The sequence below is a fragment of the Sarcophilus harrisii genome, chromosome 2 (assembly GCF_902635505.1).
Source record: "Sarcophilus harrisii chromosome 2, mSarHar1.11, whole genome shotgun sequence".
Lineage (NCBI taxonomy): Eukaryota > Metazoa > Chordata > Mammalia > Dasyuromorphia > Dasyuridae > Sarcophilus > Sarcophilus harrisii.
In genome coordinates, this window is record NC_045427.1 from 303016506 (window position 1) to 303041074 (window position 24569).

Below are 24569 nucleotides of genomic sequence, written 5' to 3' on the forward strand. Positions count from 1 at the left end.
CCTGGGAAATGTGTATGATAAAAAGAGACAGAGTGGTCACTTATGAGAACAAGCGGTAATAGATGAATGGCATCTTCTGGATGTTGGGAGGAAGGAAGGAAGACCTCTAGCATTGATTAGCGCCTCTCTGACAAACCTATTGGAGGCTGTGCTCCATCTGGGAAGATATGGCTGGGTTGCAAGCTGCATTGTTGGAGAGAAGTCCAAATTTATGGATCACAGAAATGTTTAAGTATTTGAGTCAAATGGAGGTGAGGTAATATTATGAGGTAAAGGGCTATTTTCAGAGTCAGGAGGTCTGGGTTCAGGTTCCACATCTCACATGTGCTGGCTGTGTGATCCTCTCCATGCTAATGAAATCCCAAATACATAGTGATAATTAAATCCAGTCAGGTTGGCGTACTAGTTCAAGAGTCTACAGATCTGAGTTCATACTAGCAAATCGTGGGACTTTAAACAAATCTGTTAACTCCTCTAGGTAGCCCTTTACCTCATCTGTGAATATGGATAACTACTTTGCTTACTTTACTAAATTGGCATAGGGCACATTAAGATGATACACCTGAAATAAAAGGGGGCAGTCCTGCAGTGCTCCTTAAATCCCATTGTGTAAGCAATTGCTTACTCTGTCAGTATGTTAGCCTAGGCTGGTGGGGTCAACCTACTGAGATGTCGATCTCCTCCAACCTGCTTTTGGGGTTCCTCTTGACAGACAAGATAATTGACAGCGCACCCTCTAGAGTCACAGGATTATGGGACATCTGCAGAAGAAATGAAATAGGAAAAGGCTGAAGTTAGATAAAGATTTATCATTCAATTCTTAAGAAAGAATTTAATAAAATTCAATTTTATTAAAATAGAATATAATTTAGAATGAAAAAAGTGAAAAAGAAATGTCAAACAGAACCATGAGAGATTGAGAAGAGAATACTCTCAAGCTGGGAGGAACCATTGAAGACAATGTAGGAGGTGGCCCTTAAAATAGATCTTAAAGGAAAGGTTTTCAAGAGACTGAGATGAAAAGTGTTTGAGTATCAAATATAAGATAGAGTGCCTTATGCAAAGACTCAGCAGAGGGCAAGATGAGGATGGGGAGCAGCTAGTAGTCCAGTTTGACTGGAATTTAGACTACATGAAAGAGAAAAATGCTGAAAAAGTGATTTTACACTGATTTAGTCTCCTTAGCTATGAATGTCTTTTCAGGGCCAAGATCACTTGGTTTCCACTTTTTCATCAGCATGAAACTGTCTCTTTGATATATGGATATTTTGGTTGTTGAAAGAAGCAATAGCATTTATGAAAGGAATACTGATAAAAATCAGCTTGAGAAGTTGAGTTGAAACAGTACTTTTAACAAAAATGCTTGAGGAGAAATGGAGTGTTCTGAGGACCTGAGAGAAAACATATTTTCAGTTAAATGCTCTTAGAGGACTTCTTTGAAGGCAGAGCATTGAATGGGTTAAAGATGGCTGCAAGGTATTGTGGTCCGTTGGCTCATTTGTTGTTGTTGAGTCATTTCAGTTGTGTCTGACTCTTTATGACCCCCTTTGAGGTTTTCTTGGCAAAAATACTAGAGTGATTTGCCATTTCCTTCTCCAGTTCACTTTATAGATGGGGAAACTGAGGCAAACAGGGTTAAGTGACTTGCTCAGGGTCACAAAGCCTGTTAAGTGTCTGAGGCTAGATTTGATTTCATGAAGATGAATTCTCCTGACTTCATCTAGCTGCATTTCCATTGGCTCATTTACATATACACTATTTTCAATGTTTTAAAGTCTATAACTGAGAAATTAAGGATACTAGGGACTATTTTAGCATGAATTATATAGATAAATAAATGTTGTTGGAGACAAGTGTAGCAGAAAGATGAGTTTTATATCATAAGTTAGAGATGGGTCACTGCTTATGAGTTATTAGAAATTATGGGGGAAGAGGCAGGAAATTACCAGATGAAGACAGAAAATGATGAACATCACAGAAGGAGTTTGGAAAAGAAGACATTGAAAATATAGGAGGTAACAAGAATTGAACTGATACACAGTTTCTGTAGTTGTTTTTCTTGGAGCCTTTGACTTTTTTTGAATAAAGGTTATGTTTATTCCCCCTCTTGCTTTAGTAAATTATTTTGTTTTTGAATCAATGGTTTTGTATGAATAAGAAGCACACCTGTGGGGGCTTAGGATTTACAGTATAGAGTCCTATGAATGTATCTCTCTTATGTGAGGGTTACCCTGACCCTGAAAGGGTTATCCCCAGGAACCTGAATTGTAGAAAGATGGGTGAGATGTGACCATCCCATCCCTATATAGGAATATCTCAAACTTATCAATGTGAAGTTAGATTTTGATGAGTGAGCCAGCAGAAAAGGGGAGTGTATGAGAGAGACAGACAGACATCCAAAACAGAGGGAAAGTGCAAGTTCTATGGGACATCCCATTTTTGGATAGGTACATTATCCCTTCTCTCCTACTCTCCTCTTCCTTCTTTTCCCCTCTCTTTCCCTCTCCTTTCTTGATTCTACTCTGTTCATGCTCAAGGTAGAATTTGTTATGTTCTGGGCATGGGTTATTTATTCTTCACTCTCAAAAAGGACCAGTGCAATCATGTCTTAATTTGCTCATGCAGATAATATAACACTCATCTGTCCATTGATTTTCATGCCTTAGCTCAAGTAAAATTATTCCATTTGAGCTACTCTTCCAGCCCCAGGTTTATCCTGGCCATCCATTTTGATAGAAATTTTCTAATCTATTAAATTCTAACTTCTATTCTCTTTCCACAAAGACACTAAGGAGTCTCATCCTTTCTTTACCTCCCCTCTCTTTCCTTTTATACTTTTCTAGCAATCAGAAAAAACTTATACATTATGAATTAACATACAAAAGACAAGATGCACAGATGATATTTTTTGGTCTATGACAAAGAAGCATTCACACCCATCCCAGTAAAAGCCCAGTACCCAAATTTCAAAACTCGAGCCTGAGCTCTTTATCTTGCTACTGGTCTCTAATGAGTGGCAGGAGCCACCTCAGATAGCACTCAGGTAAGCATCAGCCAGCAAAGTCTGGGTTAAATTTCCTCATCGTCTGTTGTTCTCACAATGGCATGTCTGACTAGACCAAGTCCTTAGCTCCTTCCTGTAATGATCCCAGGGATAAATAAGGAGAGGCTCCCTAGACTTCTTTACTCTCTGGGAAATGATAGAAATCCCACAAATAGAACTTTCCACCTTTGTAGTTGGATGAAAAACAAGGAGCCACACAAAATTCACAGAAGAGTTATGGACCAGACTTGGTTCTCCTGTTAACCAGTGCATTGATTCCTAGGTTCTATCTTGATCCTATGATCCACAAAATTCATCCTGGTAATGCTGTAACTGCTTGGGCACGCCTAGAAACAATGCAGCCAGTTTAACATTCCCTGGCAGTGATAGCGTTCTCAGCTTTTAACATGTGTCTTTAATTATATCCTTCAGGCTGCATTTCTGAGCACCTGCCCACAGGGCAGTTGGCACATGCTTCTCTGCAGAAACAAAGGCAAGCTCTTCAGCTGCACACCACTAGGATGGGGTGGTTAAGACTTGCAGTCCAAAAGCACCATAGATATAGCAAAGTTAACTTAGCACCTACATGACAAGAAAAACTAGTTAAAATAGTGATAGCTATCATTAATCCACTGATTTTAGTTTCATAGAGTGTCTTACATTTGTTATTTCATTTGATGCTCACAACAACCCTGAGAAGGAAGTGATATTTTTATTTTGCAGATGAGAAAACAGGCTAAGAGGTGATTTGCCTAAGTCATGCAGCTAGCAATTTATCTGAGGCAAAATTTGAAATCTGTCTTTTGAAATCTGACTTTAAGTCTAGCCCTTTATCCACTAATAGGAAGTATCAGGTTGTATGCTGGACTTAGTTCTTTCCTCTTTTCTTATGACTGACTTCCCTTGTAGAAGCTTTCATCCTGTATTTCAGGGTTTCTGTCTTGTTTGCACTTTTCCTCCTCCGAGTGCACAATTCCTGTTGCTTGTCCTAGATGTGATCGATGGTATTTACCCCATGTACAAACATTCCTCCTCATGGCTTTTCTCCAAGGATAATGAAGCATGTCTAATCTTGACCTTCCTGAAGTGATATTATAGATATCACTGACTTTTAGTTATTGACCTCAGATTCAACTTATTTGTGTAAGTCTAGTTCAGAAAACTTTACCTTTAAAATTCTGAGGGTTTCATTGAGTTCCAATCCATTGCTCAGACTGTTGGCCCCATCATTGTTCAGGTGGTTGCTGCTGATATCCAGATAGGATAGAGTAGAGTTGATTTTGAGTACTTCCCCCAAGACCTGAGCCCCTTCATTACCAAAGCCATTCCAAGAAAGGTCCAAAGTCTTCAGTGTAACATTGACCTCCAGGGAAAGAGCAGAATAGCATAGGAATAAAGGTTGTATATAACACATCAGAGAATGATTCCATTTTCTGTAACCACCTATCCCACTTCAACAACATCCCACAGGGACAGAACCAGGAAGAATTTGTCTTTTCTAGATACAGCCTTCTTGTGTCCAGGCTTTAAAGTGTCCGGACTCCTAGCTGTAAGCTTAATCAATCCCTTGTGGTTATTGTGAATTGCTTTTCTGAGACTAACTCAGCATCACTACCTGGGCCTCCATCAGGGTGAGTTTCTCTATGTTAGGGATGTATTTCTAATATATCAGGACTTGAACTAAATGGCAAATGTACTTGCTATTTATCTGCCTACTGTCTGAGAAACAGCATGTTGATAGAGACTGTTAGCACACCAGGCAAAGCAATGCATTGGAACAAAAGAGATGGGAAGAGAATAGATATGGCAGTTTGCCTTTAGAGAGTGCCACAGGATTTCTGCACTTAGAGAGTTTGACTGTGAATATATATTTGAGAGGGAGGCTTGATCCAATGTTTTCCCATTGTATGGGAAAATGAACGATTACAATTTTTTAGGGACACAGAGCATTGTGGCATTAGAAGCAGAGGGGGAAAGGTCCTGCTTTTTCAATCAGTGCTAATTGATGTACTTGATCTCCAATAGAAGGAGCCAAGGGAGTTAGGGACTTATGGGTTTACCCCCCAGAATACTTTGTGTGTCTGTTTATTTACTGCACCAGAATCTAGACAGTTAACATGATCAGTGCGTAGTCTACAATGACCATGCATTTAGATTATGTGGAAGCTATGCTTCTCTTAGAACTAGGGGACATTATTCCTTACACTAAGGGTGAGAATGCAACAGAATCATGACAGCTGTCCAGTCTCAGGTACCTGAGAAGAGCAAAGAAAGTGATGATGATGTTAATGAGACAGGACTGGAAGATGCACTGGGACCTTCCTAGAACTCTACCTTCTCATCACCATTCAGAAGAGAACCTTACCCGGAGACTATAACACACTGCCACAGCTCCCCTTGAGTGCAGTTGATTCCAGCCGAGGTTCAATGTCTGAAGTCCTTCATTGAGGACTGAGAATGAGAAGATATTTTAGCATGAAACATATCCAACAGTATCACATTTCCCAGTTACCGTGCTCCGTATAATGATATTACCCAGCATATATCCCAACTGCTCTCCTCCTTTTTCAGAAAATGAATTGTGGCTAAGGTCCAGTTCCTTGATTCGGTAATTAGACTGGGGAAAGAAACAGTGAACAGTAGGTTTTCAAATTTTCTTTTTTACTTTCTTTTTTCTTTTCATTTTTGGCTACTTTTACTTTTTAATCTACTTGAGGAAAAGGAGAGGAAATGTTACAGAGTGATCTCAGATCTTGGACATTTCTAAAAAAAAAAACCTATCATTTCCTCCCCCAAGAACACATATAAAAACAATGCTAACATCCATTTCTTAATATTTTGAATTCCAAAATTTCTTCTACTCTCCCTCCCCTGCTTCTGTCATTGATAAGGTAAACAATTTGACATAGATTATTCATGTGTAGTCATGCAAAATACATTCTATATTAGTCATGTTGTGAAATTGGCCATTCCTTTTTAATGAATGATGGGACGTAGAAGAATTAAATTCAACAGGCTTGGGACTCACTCTCTTGCTTAGTAGTTACACAGCCCCACTAATGATATTAATAGCTTGCCCTCCATAGATTAGTATAAATAAACACTGCTTGAATAAAATTCATCCACTCATCCATTCATTGATTCAACCAACATTCAATAAGTGAGTAACATGCACAATGGATGCACTGTATAATGTGCTAAGGGAGAGAGAACGATAAGCAAGATATATTCTCTGTTCTCAGGACATCATAATGCAATAGAGTGATCAGACATGTACATAAATAAATATAATAATATTAGAAGGTGCTAAGTATGTAGGAGGTTCCAAAGGAAGACGGGATTAACTAGTAAATACTAGAGCTAAAATTGGAGCTTGTCTTTCCCTCCAAAACCAATGCTCTTCTCTCTATGCTCCACTGCCTCCCAGGCAGCAATGGAGTGGAGATAGGTGGTGGGGTGTTTCTCAGGTGTAGGAGAAGAGACAGAAGGGAGAACATGCTTGAGGAGCTTCCTCATTTCTTACCACAAGTGCGTTGCGGAACATCTCGGCCGTATCATCTTTGAAGTTATTCCCTGCAAGGAAGAAGTCTCATTGATGGAATTCATCAGGTCTCTAACTTCCCTCCATTCTTTTTTTTTTGTCTCCCTTTCCAATATCTCTAGTCCTCCCCCTTTCTCCAACACCATCATTGTTTTTTTCTTCTCTCTCTATCCCCACTTGGGTTATTCTGGGACCTCTGTGTGTGTGTGTGTGTGTGTGTGTGTGTGTGTGTATGGGTACCAAATGGCAGCATTAGTTCCACATCTGGGTCCAACCTACAAGCACTGAAATGTACTCATCCTTAGCTCTTTCTACCTAACACTTCATTGATGTGAAATGTAATTCAAATGTTAAGCTTGTCTCTAGGATTCAAACAGTGTTTGATTCTTTTTCATGACATTGATAGACTGACTATATGAGAGGAAGAAGGGGGTCACTTAACTTTTCAATTTCTTTTTATGTGATATTTCCCCCCATTAGGATGTAAACATCTTTATATCAGGGACTTTCTATTTGTATTTGTATTTGTATTTGCAGCACTTAGAAAAGGCTTAGCACAAAGAAGGTTCTTAATAAATGCTTGGTGACTAACTACTGACCAATTGCTTTGACATCACATCATAGCCCAGAGGGATCAAGAACCTCCTCTCGTTTTTCTCCCCCCATCCCCAATCTTGAACTTCACCTGCAAGTTGAATTGACCAGAGTGAAGAAGTATTTTCTAAGAGAAAATCTGTGATAATTTTGGCTCCTCCAGAACCCAGGTGATTGTGGGAGACATTCTAAGAGCAAAACAAAAAAACTCTATGAGAAAAATATAGCAGATTGTCACTTTCACTAACAAATGCAATGTGGTAGGAAAAAGGGCATCAGAAGATCTATGTTCTGAGTTTGCTATGTGACCTTGACCAATCCTTTGACCTCTTTGAGCTCTATTTAATAATCTGCAAAAATGAGGGGATTGGATTAGATGGTCTCTAGGGATCTTCCTTTAAAATCCTACAGTCATATGAAGGTGGTCATGGTATTTTTTTAAAATTTGAAGTCTATAAAGAGATGGAATATAAGAGAGGCCTGCAGAAATAATAATGCTTTAATTTTCTTTCAAATGATTTATCTCTCATTGCCTTTGAAAGATTTTTCAACAAGGAAATGGACAATAAGATCAAGATACTTATGCATGTCTCCCTAAAGTCTGGGCAGGAAATGTTTGTTGGAGCATTTCATTGGAAAATAGGACAAGAGTCCCATGGACTTCCTTTGCTACATCAGGTCCTAATTTGAATCTACCCCCAAAGGAGAGGAGCCAGTGATGGGTTGTGGTGAGACTGGTAGTAAATTCTGGATGTGTCTGGACCTGATGAGGCCTGCTCTGCCTGTGTTCTGACAGAGGGGGAAAACTGAAAGGAGGACAGTATACCAGTTCCTGAATATAGTAGTTCTCATGTAGCATCTGCATCAGGGCTAAGACACCCTCTTCCAGTATCCAATTATCTTCTAACTCCAGGCGGGTGATAGTTGTGTTGGACTTGGGCCATCATGTTGGAAAGGACAAAAAAAAAGAGTTAGTGACATTTCTCATTCCTAAAACATAACTAGAACTCAACCCTCTACTTGACCCTTTGTTCTGATGCAACTTAATAGAAGCATGAACTTTTTGGGGGAGAAAGCAGGAAGTATTCAGTATATATTCAAATTCTACACTCTCTGTCACTTTGGACAATTCATTTTTTACTTCTCTGAGCCTCAGATTCATCATTTGTAAAATGAGGAGATTGGATTAGATTATCTCTGGTAGAAAGTGTGCTGGACTTGGAGTCAAAAATTCTAAATTCAAATCCTATCTCAGATATTCTATGACCTAAGGAAAGTTGTTTACCTTTTTTCAGCTTCAAGTTTCCTTCTCTATAAAAGAGATTTAATGATAGCATCTAACTTGAGGATTTGTTGGGAGGATAGAATGAGATCATTTATTTAAAGTATTTCACTAGCCTTAAGTCATTATGTAAATATATTAGCTATTATTATCAACTATATCAGCTATGAATAATATGGGAGAATCTTTTGGTAATATTTCTGTATTATAGTAACAATGACAATGATATGGTAATATTTCCATATACACAGAATAAATCTGGCTAGACTTATACTGTGAATATGGAAATGAATTAGAAAAAAGGGCCCATTCTGGGATCCTCTATTGAAAAAGATGAGAATATTTACACAGATGTGGGCCTACGGATGCAGAACACATATATCATCAGGTTTTGCTGACACATTGGTTAGTTGTGCTGAAGTGCTCCCCACACCATACTCCCATACTTTTTATTTTTTATGAATGGCTTTTAGGAAGGAAAGGAAGATAAGATTAGAAACAAAACTGATTAATAACTTTAAAAAAAGATATGAAGAAAATTTGAAGAGTGTTTGCAAAAGCCCCTAAAGTGATTAAAGGAGTAGACAACAAAATCTTGGAGAAGAAACTCAAGAGATTACAACTATTGGTCACTTAACCTAAGTTTTAGTTTCCTCATTTATAAAATGGGTATAATAATACTTGTACCATGTATTTCACATGGTTGCCATGAGAATCCAAGGAAATAATGTATATGAAATTTCCATATAATTTAATCTTAAAAAAGCATCAATGGACCCCATAAGAGTACTCTATCTACCACTATGGATATGGATCATCCTCCCCAATCCTTGGCTATAATCTCCCAAAAATTCTTCATAGAGAATTTACATAAAGATCTAGAGGAGGCCTCTAAGTATTTTAACCTTTTATGGATACCATGCTAGGACTCAGGTTGTACATGTATTATGTTCTAGATGTGTGACCAATCCATTTCTTTTTTTCTGTAAATGCATTTCCTTATGTTACTTCTTATGTGACAATCATCCTCAGTAATATATGACAGCCTTCTCATGTCCACCATATGCATCTTTGCAAAACCCCTCATGGCACCCACAATTTTGGTTAATAATGGAGTTCCATGATTAGTAGCCATAAAAAGCTGCCAAAAGAATATTTCTTTTGGTCCAGACCTATGATTTCATTTGTGTAGGGAGCTCGTTAAAAAATTTTTTACCTTTAATTAATACTAACCAGTATTTTGCAATTTGTGATCTTAGAGAATAGTGTGAATGACTTGCACAACTTTATCCAGACAGTTAATGTCAGAGGTGGGATATGAACTGAAATCTTCCTGACTCCAGAGTTAATTCTCTATCCATTCTACCATGCTACCAATCTTCCAGGAAAATACAGATGTTTAAATGATGGGGTTTTGGCACTTAGTTCAAAACAGCTGGACTTTTTCTGTGTAGATTGTAAGGCAGTTTTCTTTTTAATGCCCACAGATCTCACTGAGGAGTGATCCTGTGGTCTTCTAGGACTTGATGTAATAAACAAAGTGTTACCACAAGCAATTTATGTCTACAGGATATCCCCTCTCTTTTTCTGTTCAGACTCTTTACTGAATATCCTTCATGTAAATAATGAGCATTTTTGGTAACCATATATTCCTCTCTTTTGTGTCCCCTTCAATATTGATGTAGTATAGAATAAAATTTTTTATTCTTCCCAGGTCATAGCTCTCTGGCCTTCCATTTTAGCTCCTTGGAACTCCTTGAATGTTTTGGAAAGAAGTCCTTAATAATTTGAATCGAACCCAGAATAAATCATGAGCATGAGAGACAGTTGGGAGAAGTGGGAACTCTACCTTGCTTCTTGTGACATAGTAGGAAGCTTCTTGAAGGGAGAGGGAGGAGGGGACACCATCTGAGGACTGGATAAAAGACAACAAACTATGCAAGTCAACCAACCCAGTTTGGTGCTTGGGATCAAGACCTGCTTAAAGATATGAAAGAGCAGTGCATTTCTGCTTTCTTTGAGGTCTGAGTTCAGAAGAAACTCTATTGTAAGGGAGAAGTCCAAGTGTAGAGTCCCTTGTATGACACTGCAGGAGAGTGGGATTCAGGGAGCCCAAGTGTCTCCAGTCAAGACAAAGCCACTCGAGTATACCCAGGGGCTATGTAATAGGCTTCTAAGGGAAGACTTTACTGAGAAACTCACTGGGATCCATTAGGCTGAGAACTGCAAAAGATACTGGTAGGCACTATTTACTGGAAGACTAGGGCAGAGTAAAGAGTTACATTCTGCACAACAGCCAGAATTTGTAGGCAAGTGACATTATTTTCCATGAGCGCTGTTTTGTGAACCTTATTTGTTTTCTTTGCCCTGTGTTAATGAGACTCCCTGGCATCCATCTCCTCTGTTACCTAGGCTGAAACACCTTAAGTTTGTGAAGCACCAATATCCTTTTCACCTAGGTATCTTTTTTAGTAATGGTCACTGATAGGCTGGCAGGCAGAATTTTACTAAATAAACATGTGTGGTGGTGTGTGTGGGGTGTGTGTGAGAGAGAGACAGACAGACAGAGTCAGAGATACACAGAGACAGAGAACAGAGAATTTAATGAGGACTACAAAGCATATAGGCTCTCTAGTGAAATTCCTAATTCATTTTATTTATTAAGCACATGTGCTACTGTACTAGGTGATGGGAATATAAAGACAAAGTCATTTCTATGCTCAGGGAGCTTATATTCTCTACTCAAGGAAAAGTAAATGCAAAAAAAACCCCTTTAAAATAAATGCAAAATAATTTGGCAGTGGGAGAGCACCAAGTATTGAAGGGGATCTTAACTCATTACAAACTTGCAAACCTACCCAAAGTGTAGTATATAATGACCCTAGAATCCTGCATAATACGCATCTAGTTGGCATAGTAGATAGAGTTCTGGGCCTGGAGCTGGAAAGAACTGAGTTCAAATCCAGATTCACACATTTAATAGCTCTGTAACTCTGGAAAATCACTTATCCTCCAAATGACTCATTTTCTTCAACTATAAAATAGGGATAATTAACAGCATCTATCTTCAATCTATCTCCCACGGTTGTTATGAGGATCAAAAGAGATCATAACTGAAAATCATCTAGCACAATGCCTGGGACATAGTAGGTGCTATATATAGATTATTATCCCTTCTTACTCCCTTCCCCATTTAAAAAGTACAAGGCGCATAATTATTTCTAAAAAGAGGATGGCAGTAGATAGCCTCCAGGACCTGGCTGTGCCTACTTGTTGATTAATAGATTAGTTAATTGACTTCCATCTACCACTGTGGGAATGGACAAAGGAAGAGTTATCAGTCCAGTCAATTTCCTGTCATACCCATGCTTTTTTGTCTTCCTAAACATCAGTTCAATTCAGTTCAACAAACATTTGATAAGCCCATACTACATGTAAGGCACTGTGTTAGGCACTAAAGATACACTAAAGGCAAAAATAAAAAGCCAACAAAAACTCAGCAGTCCCTGACTTTAAGGAGCTGATATACATTTTTCTCAGGGTTTATTTTTGCCACACTTGGTTCCCAATGGACCAATTCTAGAACTCTTGAAAAAAAAAGGGACAATGAATAGGATATCCGTCATGAACAGTACTACAATGCAAGAAATCTATTACAATTATCCTCATAATACTCAGTCCTATATGTCCCATAGAACTCAGCATAAATATAACAGATGCTGGACAGAATGAGAAGCATAATGAGATTGGATTTGGCATAATTTGGTGGAGGAAGTAGCTACATTGATGGTTTCATGGATCCATTAAAGTCTTTTCCTTCTACCCTTCTGCTTCCTCTTCCCCTTCCCCTTCCCCTTCCCTTCCCTTCTCTTCCTTTCCTTCTCCTCCTCTTCTCCTTTCTTCTCTTCTCCCTCTCTTTTCCTCCTCCTCCAATCTCTTCTCTTCTCTACTTTCATTTCCTTCCTCAGTCTTTGAGACAAGAGTCCTTCTATCTTTTCCAGGCTGGAAGCTGACTTACTTTAGTCTCCTTAGGTAGACTAATTTCCTTATCCCACTCCCCTCACTAGGTGCTTCTTATATTAGTGCTAGACTTAGTACAGGCACCTAATTGACTTAGCCCACTGTAGTTCAGAACTCCTAAACTCAAGTGATCCATTATCCCTGAGCTCCTCAGTAGTAGGGAATACAGATTTGAAACACACAGACGCATCAAAGTATTTTTTTAAAATATCTAAATAAAAGAATAAACAAACAAGTAAATGAGTTTGTTGACTCATAATTCTACAATTCTCCTGAACAAAAGAATTTTAGCTATAATGTTAAGGACTTAGTGTAGCTAGGAGGACTTTTTTTCCTTATACAACATTCAAATATGGAGTACAAACATTATTTTGAACTTGTATATTTGCCTACTCAGATCTAGGAGAGTAGGAAACATATCAGGAAAAGATTTGGTAACTTTTGTATTCCCTCCAGAAATGTTTTAAACAAAAGGAAGTATTTCAGAATGGGAAAACTCTGAATAGGCTATCTAGGGATACTGTGGAATCTCCTTTGCGGGACCTTAAAATTAACAGTCTTACCTGATCAGGGTGGGTTCTATTTGAAGGTAGAGAGATGCATTAACTGTGTTTGTCAGTTCCCTTGAAGCCTTAAGATAGTATATCAACAAGTGCTGGAAAGCTATTTTGAAATTCAATCCCCTTGGCTATATTTGGGATCAAGAATGGAAGAGATTTCACTTCTAACTCTTTCATATCAAATAAATGTCAACCAACAAACATTAAGTGCCTGTTCTGTGCCAGGACTTGTACTAGGCTCCGTTTAAACAAAGACAAACATGAAATAGGCTCTTCCTTTAAGAAGCTTTCCTTCTATTGGAAATAAAGAGTAATATGTACATATGTCAAACATATTCAAGGTAATTTTGTAGAGGAAGTACTAGCAGCTGAGGATGGGTGAAGAAAATCTCCCTTTAGGAAACAGCATGTAAGCAGCATTTTAAGAACACTAAGGATTCTAAGAGTCGGAGGTGGTGAGATAATTCATCACAGGCATGGAGGACCAGCATTCGGAGGCACAGAGTTTGTGTGTAAGGAACAGCAGCAGATTGTTTGGATGGACTGTGGAGTGTGTGAAAAGGAGTTAGGAGAGTCTGGAAAGGTGGACCAGAGTCAGAATGCAGACTTTAAATGTCAGACAGAAGAGGTTGCATTTGATCCTAGAAGCAAGGGGAAGCCACTAGAGTTTGAAGACATACTTTTCATAGTCAGATTTGTGCTTTAAAGCACATCACTCTGTATGGGAAGATACAACTTGGGAGAGTCCAGACAGGAGACAGGACCAGAACTTTTGAGGTAGATATGATCCAGGGATGGCCACTAGGTCATCCTGGAGCCACAAGGTGGTAACCTGCATCCAGAGCTGATGTGGGGTTCTCTGGTATCAGGAGTGAAGACTAAGGTTACATCTACAGATAATACTATAAAATAATATTAGGAAGGTAGATTGGATCCAGATTACCTAGAGCTTTTTAGATGTCAAGCAAAGGCATCTATGTTTTATCTATTGGTATAATGAGGTGCCACTGAAGGTTTTAAGCAAGGTATATGTTATGTGATGCTGCATTAGAAAAATTATTTTGGCAAAATAGTTTGGAGAAGGGAAAGACTATTTATCAAGGAAACCAAATAGGATCTTATACCAATTCATTTAAGAAGTGATGAAGGCCACAATTAGAATGGTAGCAGTATAAGAGTATAAAGGGAAATGGATATGAGTGTTACTTCGATGGTATAATCATAAAGAGCTTGCTTGGGAAAACTATCAGACATCATAGAGATTGTGAATTTTAACATATATCCCAACCAGAATCAAGTCTAAAGAGCTATGTCTAATGTCTTATGTGGTAGTTAGATTTGAACTTCTATTTTGAGTAGATTCATTAATCTGCCTAAAAAGTGACATTAACATTAAATAAAAAGATATGTTCTTTTATAGAAATCCAGAATACAGACAGTCAACTTAGAAATAAAGGTGCATTTCATAGGATAGGCATAATAAATGGATAAAAAGATACCCTAGCCGGCAATACTTCATTCATAGATATTTTATCTATTATGGCAGAGTAAGACATATCCTAAATTTGTCATAGAAGGCCCACTTTAATCATTTATCCATGAAAACATATGTATTTTAAATATAACTAATGTAGAAATACATTTAATATAATTGTACATGTATAACATATAAGATTGATTGCTGTTTTGGGGAGAGGGGAGAGAAAGGAGGGAGGGAAAAATGGAAATCAAAATTTTATAAAAGTAAATGTCAAAAACTAATAAATAAATTAAAAAAGAGAAAAACCTATTTACAATAACAACAAAAATAAATGCTCTGGTAAAAAAAAGAAAGAAAGAAAGAATATTACTCTGGCATCTGTATGAAGGATAGAATAGAGAAGTAAGGGACTTGAAGTGGAGGGCCCAATGAGGAAGATATTGCAACAGTCTAAGTGGGAAATGATGAAGACCTTAACTAGGGTGATGGCTGTGTGAGTGAAGAGAGACAGGTGGATGTGAGAGATTTAGGTAGAACTGATAAGACTTAGTAATTTATTGATTGATTTGACCCATTTGTTGGGTGGTAACTCAGTTTGATTTCCAGTCCTATTCCTTGCTGTTAGAGGATTTTCCTGAATAAGAGAGCACAGTGCCAGATAATAGCACATCCCCAGTAATCAAAAGAGAGGTATGTCTCAGACTTAAAGGAAGAAATCATCCCTTCCTAGCATTTGCAACCTATTTGCTGTGGTAAAGTGGGGAATGCTGATGGAGAGAAGGAGGTGTTAATCATCCAAAATGTAATTGGGATAAAGGGAAGATTGTGCAAATTCCAGGCCCTCCTCCCATGGCCACCATTTTTACAGCCTTCTTTCCTGCCTCTGAATTTTGCTTTGGTGATACTCACCACTAAGGCTATAGCAATGGCTTTGGTACCCTTGGGTCCCAGCCCATGATGATTGAGGTTCATGTGGGTTTCCTCCATGTTTCTGATGAAGTAAGAAACAGGAATCACTCCTACAAGCTTGCAGGCTTCTAGGTAGAGATCCTCCTGTCCTGTGGTGAAAGTCTTTTCCGAATCTACTGAGCAAAAATACAAGAAGCAGAGTCAGATCACTTTCTTTTCCAACCTTCTCCTTGCTCCCCTTCCTCCTGGTCCATCCCAGTTCTTTGCTCTTCTTCCTTGGACACAAAGGATCTATGTTCAAATCAGCTTTTCTGCTCACTACCTGTGTGACCCTAAACAAATCACTTAGCCTTTCTGGGCCTCAGTTTCCTCATCTGTAAGAATAAGGGAATTGGATTAGATGGTTTCTAAGCTTTGAGGCTGGTTCAGGACCCATAACCATCCTTGAAGGGAGAAATCATTTTGGAGAAGACACCCACCTTATCATCACCAGCCTGATCTCCTAAGGCAGACAGATCCAGAAGTAGCACCTCCCAGAGCAGCCTTTAGAGCAATCATCCTAAGAGGCATCTCCTGTTGGGAAAGGGCCAGCCAGTCCCACCAAGTCCCCATAGGATAGGCAAATCAGCCTAACAGAAGCAGCAAGTATTAGAGGGAGACATAGGAGGCAGAGTGTGCTGGGCAAGTCAGAACACCACCCCCACCTTGACCACCACTTTCCCTCAGTCCCTGATGAAGGCTGTCAAGGACCTTAAACCCAAGAGCTTTGGGAATGGCAAATGCTTCTATCCCAGGACTGATAGCCAACATTCTGGGAAGAAACCATGGAGATGAAGTTATTCTTGCAGGTCCTCTAGTTGCCACACATCTATCAAAGATTCAGAAAAGAAATCACTTATCACCAAAATCCTTGGCACTCTCAAATGGCTCAACATCTGAAACTGACAGGATTTTGTCAGTGGAAATGACGATAGAGAAAGCATTGATATCTGCTTTGCTACTGCATTTTTAAGGACTGAGGACTGTTTCCTTCTAACTTGGAACTGAAACCTTCTATATGTGTTGCTTCTCCCATTAGAATGTAAGCTTCTTTAGAGCAGAGATTGTCTTACTTTTCTATTTGCGTCCCCAACATTTAATATATTTCTTAGTACATAATATTTAATAATTTTTATCTATCTATCTATTAATATGATTCTTTAGGATTTATCACTGTGAGTGAGCCTCTTTAGGGCTGCTAGAAGACTGAGAGAGAACAAAGCTAGAAGGTGCAACCTAACAAAATACTTCCTTGGGGAATAAGGTTAGAGGTACTCCAAGCTTTCAAAGAAAAAAATTAGGTGATATCCTTCATCTAAAATGGAGTCATTTAGAATGGGCTTTCAAGGTTTTGAGTCTTTGTAGGATCACAAAAGCACTACAGAAGAATCAATCAATAGAGCATTTATGAAGCCTTTGATGCAACTGAGCCTTTGTACAAGGTGTGGCTCTGGAGACAGAGGCTTTTGATGTTTGCCACCTCTGTGAACTTGGGTAAATCTCAACTTCCTCAGAACTCAGTTTCCTCATTTTTAAAAAGAGGGATTATTTTAAAGGTTCTCTAAAGTCCCTTTCAGCTTAAGATCCAAGATCTTATGATCTTTGGAAATACAAAGACAAAAGTGAAACAATTCCTACTTATAAGAAGCTTTCATCTTATGGGAATAAAACAAGATTCATATATAGAGATAAATAAAAATATATCTACAAAATAATTTCAGGAGGTTGTAGAGGCAGTAGTAGTTTGGGAGATTAGGAAATCCTAGAAGATGGCACTTGGAATGAGCTTTCTAAGAAGTGAGGGATTTTAAGAGGCAGAAAGGGGAAGAGACAAGTCTCTGCAAAGTAATAGAGAAAGAAATGAATGGAATACTATGCATGAAAAAGAGCAACTACGATGATTGAGTTAGAATGCAGCATAAATTAAAGATATTCATGTGTTACAAAGTTGGAAAAACAAACCAAAGCTAGATTATAAAGGGTTTTAAATGAGAAACAAACAAAGCTGGAAAAACAAACCAAAGCTAGATTATGAAGGGTTTTAGATAAGAAATAAATAAGTTGTACTTTACCCTAGAAAAAATAGAAAGACACTGAAGTTGACTGAATCTTAGTGACATATGTCAGATCTGCACTTTAGGAAAATCATTTTGGTGGCTGTGTGGAGGATGAACTGGAAAGGGAAGAACCTTGAGACTACTGCATGATCTCTCTGTGCCTGACTTGGATCTAAATTTTGCATCTGTTTTCCTTCTAATCCCAAGGATTTTGGCCAGCTAAGCACAAACATTTCTAAGAAAGACAGGGTTACCTTTGTCAGGGAAAGGAAAACATATCTATAGGGTAGCTTAACCAGTGGTCAACTGACCTTCTCTTTCAGATCCAAAATGATCATTTTTTGAATGTGAAGGATGGCATGGCACAGCTGATGAAGAATAGCCCCTTAGGGGAGGTAACCTCTTATCCCTGACTGGGCATTGTTCTGATTTGGCCCTCCCTGCTAATACTGCCCCATTTTACCAACGTCCAGCCAGGTCCTTTGATGCCAAATGATGAATCCCACTTGGGATACAGGGATAATGTTATTTGGGGCTCCTAGTAAGGGACTTTTTCTTTTAAAAGCAGGTATTGTTACCATAGGGTCCACAAACTAGCTTTTAAAAATATTTTGACACCTGCATTCTAATATGCTTGGTTTCTTTTGTGATTCTATGTATTTTATGTATTACAAACAGTACTCTGAAAAGGGATCCATAGGCTTCATCAGACTGACAAATGGGGCTATGATTTAAAAGAACTAAGAATCCCTGCTTCAGATGGGGCTTACAGCCCCTGACGTGACTGCAGATCACGGATGAGACAGAGCAGCTGTTAGCTTGTCTGTCACCAGTCATTGTCTGAATTTCCTAAGCCAAACACAGCCTTCAGAGGTTATATTCCATGGGGTTGCATCTGTCTCCTGGTCTGTCCTTGGGACAAATTCTATTTTTGTTGTAACCCTGGCCCCGGATGCTTTTGGCCTTATTCTTAGCTCTCTTCTCCATGGCTCCATTTCAAGGCAACCTTCAGCGTAGCAGGTCCATTCCCCTGGAGAACCACATACACACTGAGTAATGTGCCCTTCCCACTTCTCAACATTTGTTTCCAGGTGAAATCAGGAGCATTAAAATAAAGCATGGGGAAAGCACCTTCCCCCTCCAAAAACACAAAACAAACAGCATGTAACCCCAAGGACTGTGAGGAAGTAGAAGAGGTAGGAGTTTTAGCTTGTGTGGTAGAGACTATGGGCTGATTGTATCAATAAGAGCCTCAGGACCTTTAAAAAATAAACTGGCAGAGTAAACTGCTTTCTATTTCATTGGTTGTGTCCCCGAGTCAATGCTCAACTCCTGCAGCAAAGGAGAGGGATTGTAAGGGTAGCTGTGGGACACCACTTGGTTTCTAGAGAGACTGCCTGGTTCTTGGGGAGCCATGGCCAGTCATCTTGACCTAAGCCTTGCGAATGGAGGAGGAGTGAGGCTCATGATTTGAACAGCTTTCTCACAATTCGCTTATAAGCCAAGACATCCCTCTTCCAAGGTCACCGGTCCTCTTGGAGAAGCAAAGGACAAACAAAAACCATCCTCTTATACGCTGGCCCTTCACACCTGCTCTTTAGCCTATTTGTTGCCTTCTGGCAAAATCTAGCTATGTTGTGGAAGTACATTCCTGGGAGCATGAGAATTATTTCCTGGAGCAGGCCTAGGAAGGGACAGCCCTGCACAGTGGAAAGAATGCTGGGGCCCTAGATTTGAAATCTGCTAGTTAGGTGACCCTGGACAAGTGCCCTAACCTTAGTGAGCTTCCCCTTTAACCTCAGAAAAATGAAGAAGCTGCATAAAGTAACCCTGAGGGTCCGGTCCTCTCTGGCTCTAAACCCATTGCCATCCATGTTCTACTTGCCTCTGATTATAAGGTTTGAGACCCTAGCCCACAAAGTTGAGTTCCTCCTATTGCTTTTGTGCTCAGATTTTGGGGAGAATCCATAGGCTTATTTGTTTTGTTTATTACCTGTACTAGTATTATGCATTAGAATGCAAGCTCCTCAAGGGGAGGTCCTACTTGGCTTTTGTCTTTGTATGTCTGGTGTAGAACAAAGCACTTATCACAGGGTAAATAGGTGTCTAATAAATACTTTTTTATTAGAAGATGTTTTTAGTTGTTGGGTACTAGAAGGAAAAGTGTTGGAAAAAAGATAAATTGGGTCCTTTCTGAAATTTTGGCAATAAGGTCCAGAATTTGAGCTTAGCACACTTAACTCCAGTTAACTCTGTGGAGATGAGGGGCTTGCTGGCCACTCCAGTGTGTCTCGTAGTCCTCTCCTTTATTTTTATTTTCCCCCAAATACTTTTCAAATGGTTTATATTATTAACTCAGTAAACTATGAAGCCAGTTCACAGCTGATGAGCACTCCTTATGCATGGCTCTTTTTAACTCATGCTGCATTGGGTCATTGCTCAACTCTAGATTCCCATACCTAGATCAAACTCAGGATTCCTTGGGCTGAGGGGTGTGTGTGTGTGTGTGTGTGTGTGTGTGTGTGTGTGTGTAACTGCCTACAAAAGTCCACTTTGCACCTAAACTGGTTTCGTATCTAAAACACTCTTGGGATCTAGTTTGCATCAAGTATCCCCTTGTGCATTCAAATTTATTGAGGAAATCATTGTCATATCCATAATCTAGTTGTATCTAAATGCACTCCAAAGACCAAGACCTGACCTGGCCTCCTTGGACTCTTTGGAACAAAGTCAACTCCCAAAGTGGACCAGATTTCTTTGGATTAGAGTAAGTCCCCCTTTCTCCCTGGTTTATCTCTTACTCTGCCTCCTTTTTTTGGACACCGACTCACATGTATAGAGCTCTAAATGCTCTCAGGTACCCTAAGCTCTTGGGTATAGGTAAACAACTTACACAAAATTGGATGGAAAAATTCACATGATCCTGAGAGACTAAGTAGAGTTTCCAAAGAGAAATTACCAAGCCTTAGCACAGTGCCTAGCACATGGCAGGTATTTAATAAATGGGTTATTGATTTGACTTCATTATATTTTGATGCTAACTTTCCCAATATTGTACTTATTCTTCCCTTCCTTTTCCCTCATAATCCAAAATGTAAACTAAATAATGGATAAATTAAAAAAACAGCAGGTTTCTTAGGCCACTGGGAAAATGCCTGATTGGTCCACTGGGGTATTGTGACTCTGTTGAAGAGGGTCAGATAGTCAGTTGGAGTAGAGGATCTTAAGAGAGGTAGCTAGGCAAATTCTCCCAAAGCCAGGCCAACAGGTAAGGCTTTCCATTGGTGGTGGGTTTCCACCCCCCAGTCAGTGAGCCAATATCTATTTAATGATACTAGATCATGCTGACATATAGGGGACACCTTTATGTCCCATACTTTTCAGTTTAGTATATATCAACAGAAGAAACCTGTTGAATGGAATGAAAATAAAGATTTGATAGGAATAGACTTCAGGGCTCTTTAAACAAACTGACAAATCCTGAAGACCCTTCCTGACTTTCCTGAAATTTGTCATGGAAAATAAATATGATCAGGCATCCAGGTCTTAGTTGTCAGGTGAGTGAAAGAAGGCTGTCACTGTGCTTGGTCCAGATAGATGTTTAATAAATGCTAGTTGATTGAATGACTGACTGACACTTGTCATGTAAAACTTTTCAAGTCATCAAGTTGTATAAATATATTTGATAGTTGCAACAGCCGTATGGTGATAGAGAAAGCAAAGCATTTACGATGAGTCAGGCACTGTGTTAAGTATTAAGGATACAAATGCAAGCAAAAAACAACACCTAGCCCCTATCCACAAGGAGTTTATATTTTAATAGTGAAAGATAATGCATAGGATAGCCATTTAATGAAACACATAGCTGCCCCAAACCAGCAACACCTGCAATTTGCTAACAGGGGGTCTGTTAAGGCAGACTAAATTGTCAGTTCCTTGTGGCCAAGGCACCACATCTTGCACACTTTTGTGTCTCCCACAGTACATGACTTTTAGTTGTTGAACAGAGCACTTATGTGGTTCAGGGTTTAAGTGCTAGGTTTGGAGTTCAGAAGATCTAAATTCAAATCCAGCCTCGGATACCTACTAGCTGTGTGACTTTGAGCAAGTCATTTAACCTGACTGCCTCAGTTTCCTCATCTGTAAAATGAGGATTATAATAACATCTACTTCATGAGGTGTTGTGAGAATCAAATAAGATAATCATTGTCAAACGTTTTGCATAGTGCCTGGCACATTGTACCCACTATATAAATGTTAGCTCTTGTTATTCATTAAGTGATTTCGATGGCAGGGACCATAGGATCTACCCTACCAATGAAGATATACTGGCTTCTTTTACTCTGAGGAAGAAATCATATTCCCTTCTCGCTCCACCCCTCACCCCTGTAAATAAAATAATGGGGAGAGGTCTGTTCTGACACAAATGCTGGGGCCCCACCCAAATGTGCTTCAGGCTCACCTTCGATCTCAAGGTCTGTTTCGTAGCTCTCAGGCTGGGTTTTATCTTTTTCAATGACTGGAGCAGATTCTACCACACAGATGATATCTTCATCGGAATCACTTTTCTCTATCTGTTGGGTGGCCTCCTCTAGAAAGGAAAAAAAAAAGAGGCAAAAAATGCCCTTCTCCCTCTGTACTTTTCTCCAGATCAATCAGAAACCATCCAAATCTACCTCTTTCTCAAGAACTCCTTGGTAATAAATCTAGATTAGGTCTAGTCACCTGATTCCCATCCTTCCCCTGGCCCTCTATCTGGACTCTGGGTTTTTATTTATCTTGATGATAAAGCGGCCTATCTCTGAGGAAGAGGAATTTTTGACCTCTGACAAGTTATCTGTAAACAAAGGGGTTGAGTTAGAAGATCTCTAGGTACTTTTGATCTCTAACACTTTGATTCAATATCAGATCCCTGTATTTCTCCTCTAGACACCTATGCCTCCCACTCCCCATCTCTTTGCTAGCAGTATAGTCAATTAAGTTCCTAAGTATTAAGTGCAAAACTAGCCTTTGGTCTACGCTAAACTTGTCTGGGAAGGCCTGAGGGTTTCTTTCCTGTGTTCCCTGGTTACTGTTCATCGGTGAACACTGGAAAATCTGCTAACAGGTCTTGATTTTGACTCTGCATATATATGACTTGGCCGATCACTTTTCATCCTTCTTTCCATGATACTGTCTTGGTGATTTGTTCAACTTACGATTTTAGTTTGGGGTAAAGAAAAAGGAAAAGCAGGGTAATGCAGTGGATATATAGGCCTCTCTTTAGAGTCAGGAAGTCCTGGGTACAAGTTCTTCCTTCAACATATCTTAGCTGTGTGACTGTAGGCAAGTCATGTGTCTTCTTACTGTTCCAAGTGAACACTATAAGTATAAGTTACGGATCAACATCTATAAAAGGAGTTTCCTTTGTGGGAGTTCCCCAAGTTTATTATTATTATTATTTCTAATGTCAGACTTGGACTGAAAAATTGTTCTGGATGCCAAATGCAATTGGAGAGGAATAAGAAGTTTAATTTGGCTTCCAAATGATAATAGCTTGTACTTATAAAGCACGTTAGTTCACTTGATCCTCATAATAAATTTGTGATATACTTGCTATTATCATCATCCTCATTTTATAGTGATTACATGACTTGCCCAGAATTACAAAGCTAATAAGGGTTTGAGGAAAAATCTGAACTTAGGTCTTTTTGACCTAAGTTCAGTTACCTAGCCACTATATTGCCAAGCTATCTAATCAAATAATATTAACTCCTTTCCTTTTCAATCTTTAGCTAATATTCCTAGGGGGAATGAGAGGATGGAGAAAAATCTTTCAATTGAAATTAAATGTTAAATCATGATTTCATGCTTATTTCACTGTTCCCCTTTTATTGATGAAGAAAACATGAAAGTAATGGGATTTCCCCTTATATTTTATGTTTATGTCATTTGAGTAATCATTTGAAATTCTTGAACCTGTTTAATTATGGGATTTTTTTATATGAAAGTAAAATGCTGAATTTCTGGAACCAGCATCAGAAGGAATGACTAGATGCTATATGGAAGCCGTGCTGTTGGCATTAAAGGGACATGCCATTATTATTTGGAGTCAAGAGGACTCAGGTTCAAATCCTGTCTCTGCTCTTTACCTGTGTGACCTTGGCAAATCATTTAAACTTATTGAAGCCTGATGTTTATCTATAAAATGAGGAGCTTGTATTAAAACAAAGTTTGTGATGGGGTCATGTAATTGAATGAGGGGGGTTGTGAAATTATGATTTATTTATTGTAAATGTTTGATTTGTATGCCTATTTTATATATCTATATACCTGGGATTATATAGAAATTTCTTTGGTGAAAAGGGGTCGTTGAGTGGAAAAGCTTTAAGAAGCCTTGTATTAGAAGACGTTTAAGGTAGCTTCTAGCTTATAATGTATGATATTCTGATCCTAGCCTAGGTATGGAGTTCCACCCATAGTAGGCTCTGGAAAAGCAAGGCCCTCACAATTCCACAGCTCTGATGTGAAATGAAGTAAGAGAGCTTTTATTTCTTGCATGAAAGTTATAGACTCTTGGAGTTTCTCACCAGCCTATGAGACATACTATTGTGGTGCAATATAAAGAAAATCGGCTTGGGGACAGCAGATCTGAGTTTAATCACTAAATCTCCGTGAATCATTAGACAAATGAGTTCATCTTTCTGGGCCATGGATCCTCACTGAATTTTTAAAAAATGTATATATATATATATATATATATATATATATATATGTGTGTGTGTGTGTGTGTGTGTGTATATATGTATGTGTGTGTGTATGTGTGTGTATATACACACACAAATATATGCACATATGTGTACATACACATACATTTTATATGTGTGCCTGTGTATATCTACACACGCATGTTTATACCTACATATGCATTTCATGTATGCTGGTATATATATGTGTATATATACACATATACATTATGTATGTTTATATATACATATTCATGTACACATGTATACATGAACACACACACATATGGAATTTGGATTGGGTCCAAGGGTCCTGTCT

General features: G+C 38.8%; 1 protein-coding gene across 5 annotated transcripts in view; it reads right to left on the reverse strand.

Moving 5' to 3' along the window:
• The window catches only part of LRRC74A (leucine rich repeat containing 74A), a 60557-nt gene that overhangs the window by 35565 nt on the left and 423 nt on the right, over window positions 1–24569 (reverse strand). For 2 of the 5 annotated variants that reach the window (XM_031952468.1, XM_031952473.1), the window contains exons 2-10: window positions 21988–22116; window positions 15430–15605; window positions 8005–8112; window positions 7270–7366; window positions 6567–6616; window positions 5579–5660; window positions 5409–5494; window positions 4212–4406; window positions 666–761 (exon numbers count right to left, since the gene is read on the reverse strand). In XM_031952468.1, coding sequence (XP_031808328.1) covers window positions 666–761; window positions 4212–4406; window positions 5409–5494; window positions 5579–5660; window positions 6567–6616; window positions 7270–7366; window positions 8005–8112; window positions 15430–15605; window positions 21988–22116 — 1019 coding nt within the window. The remainder of the gene's footprint in view (window positions 1–665; window positions 762–4211; window positions 4407–5408; window positions 5495–5578; window positions 5661–6566; window positions 6617–7269; window positions 7367–8004; window positions 8113–15429; window positions 15606–21987; window positions 22117–24569) is intronic. The other 3 variants (XM_031952470.1, XM_031952471.1, XM_031952472.1) reach the window with 2 other exon arrangements.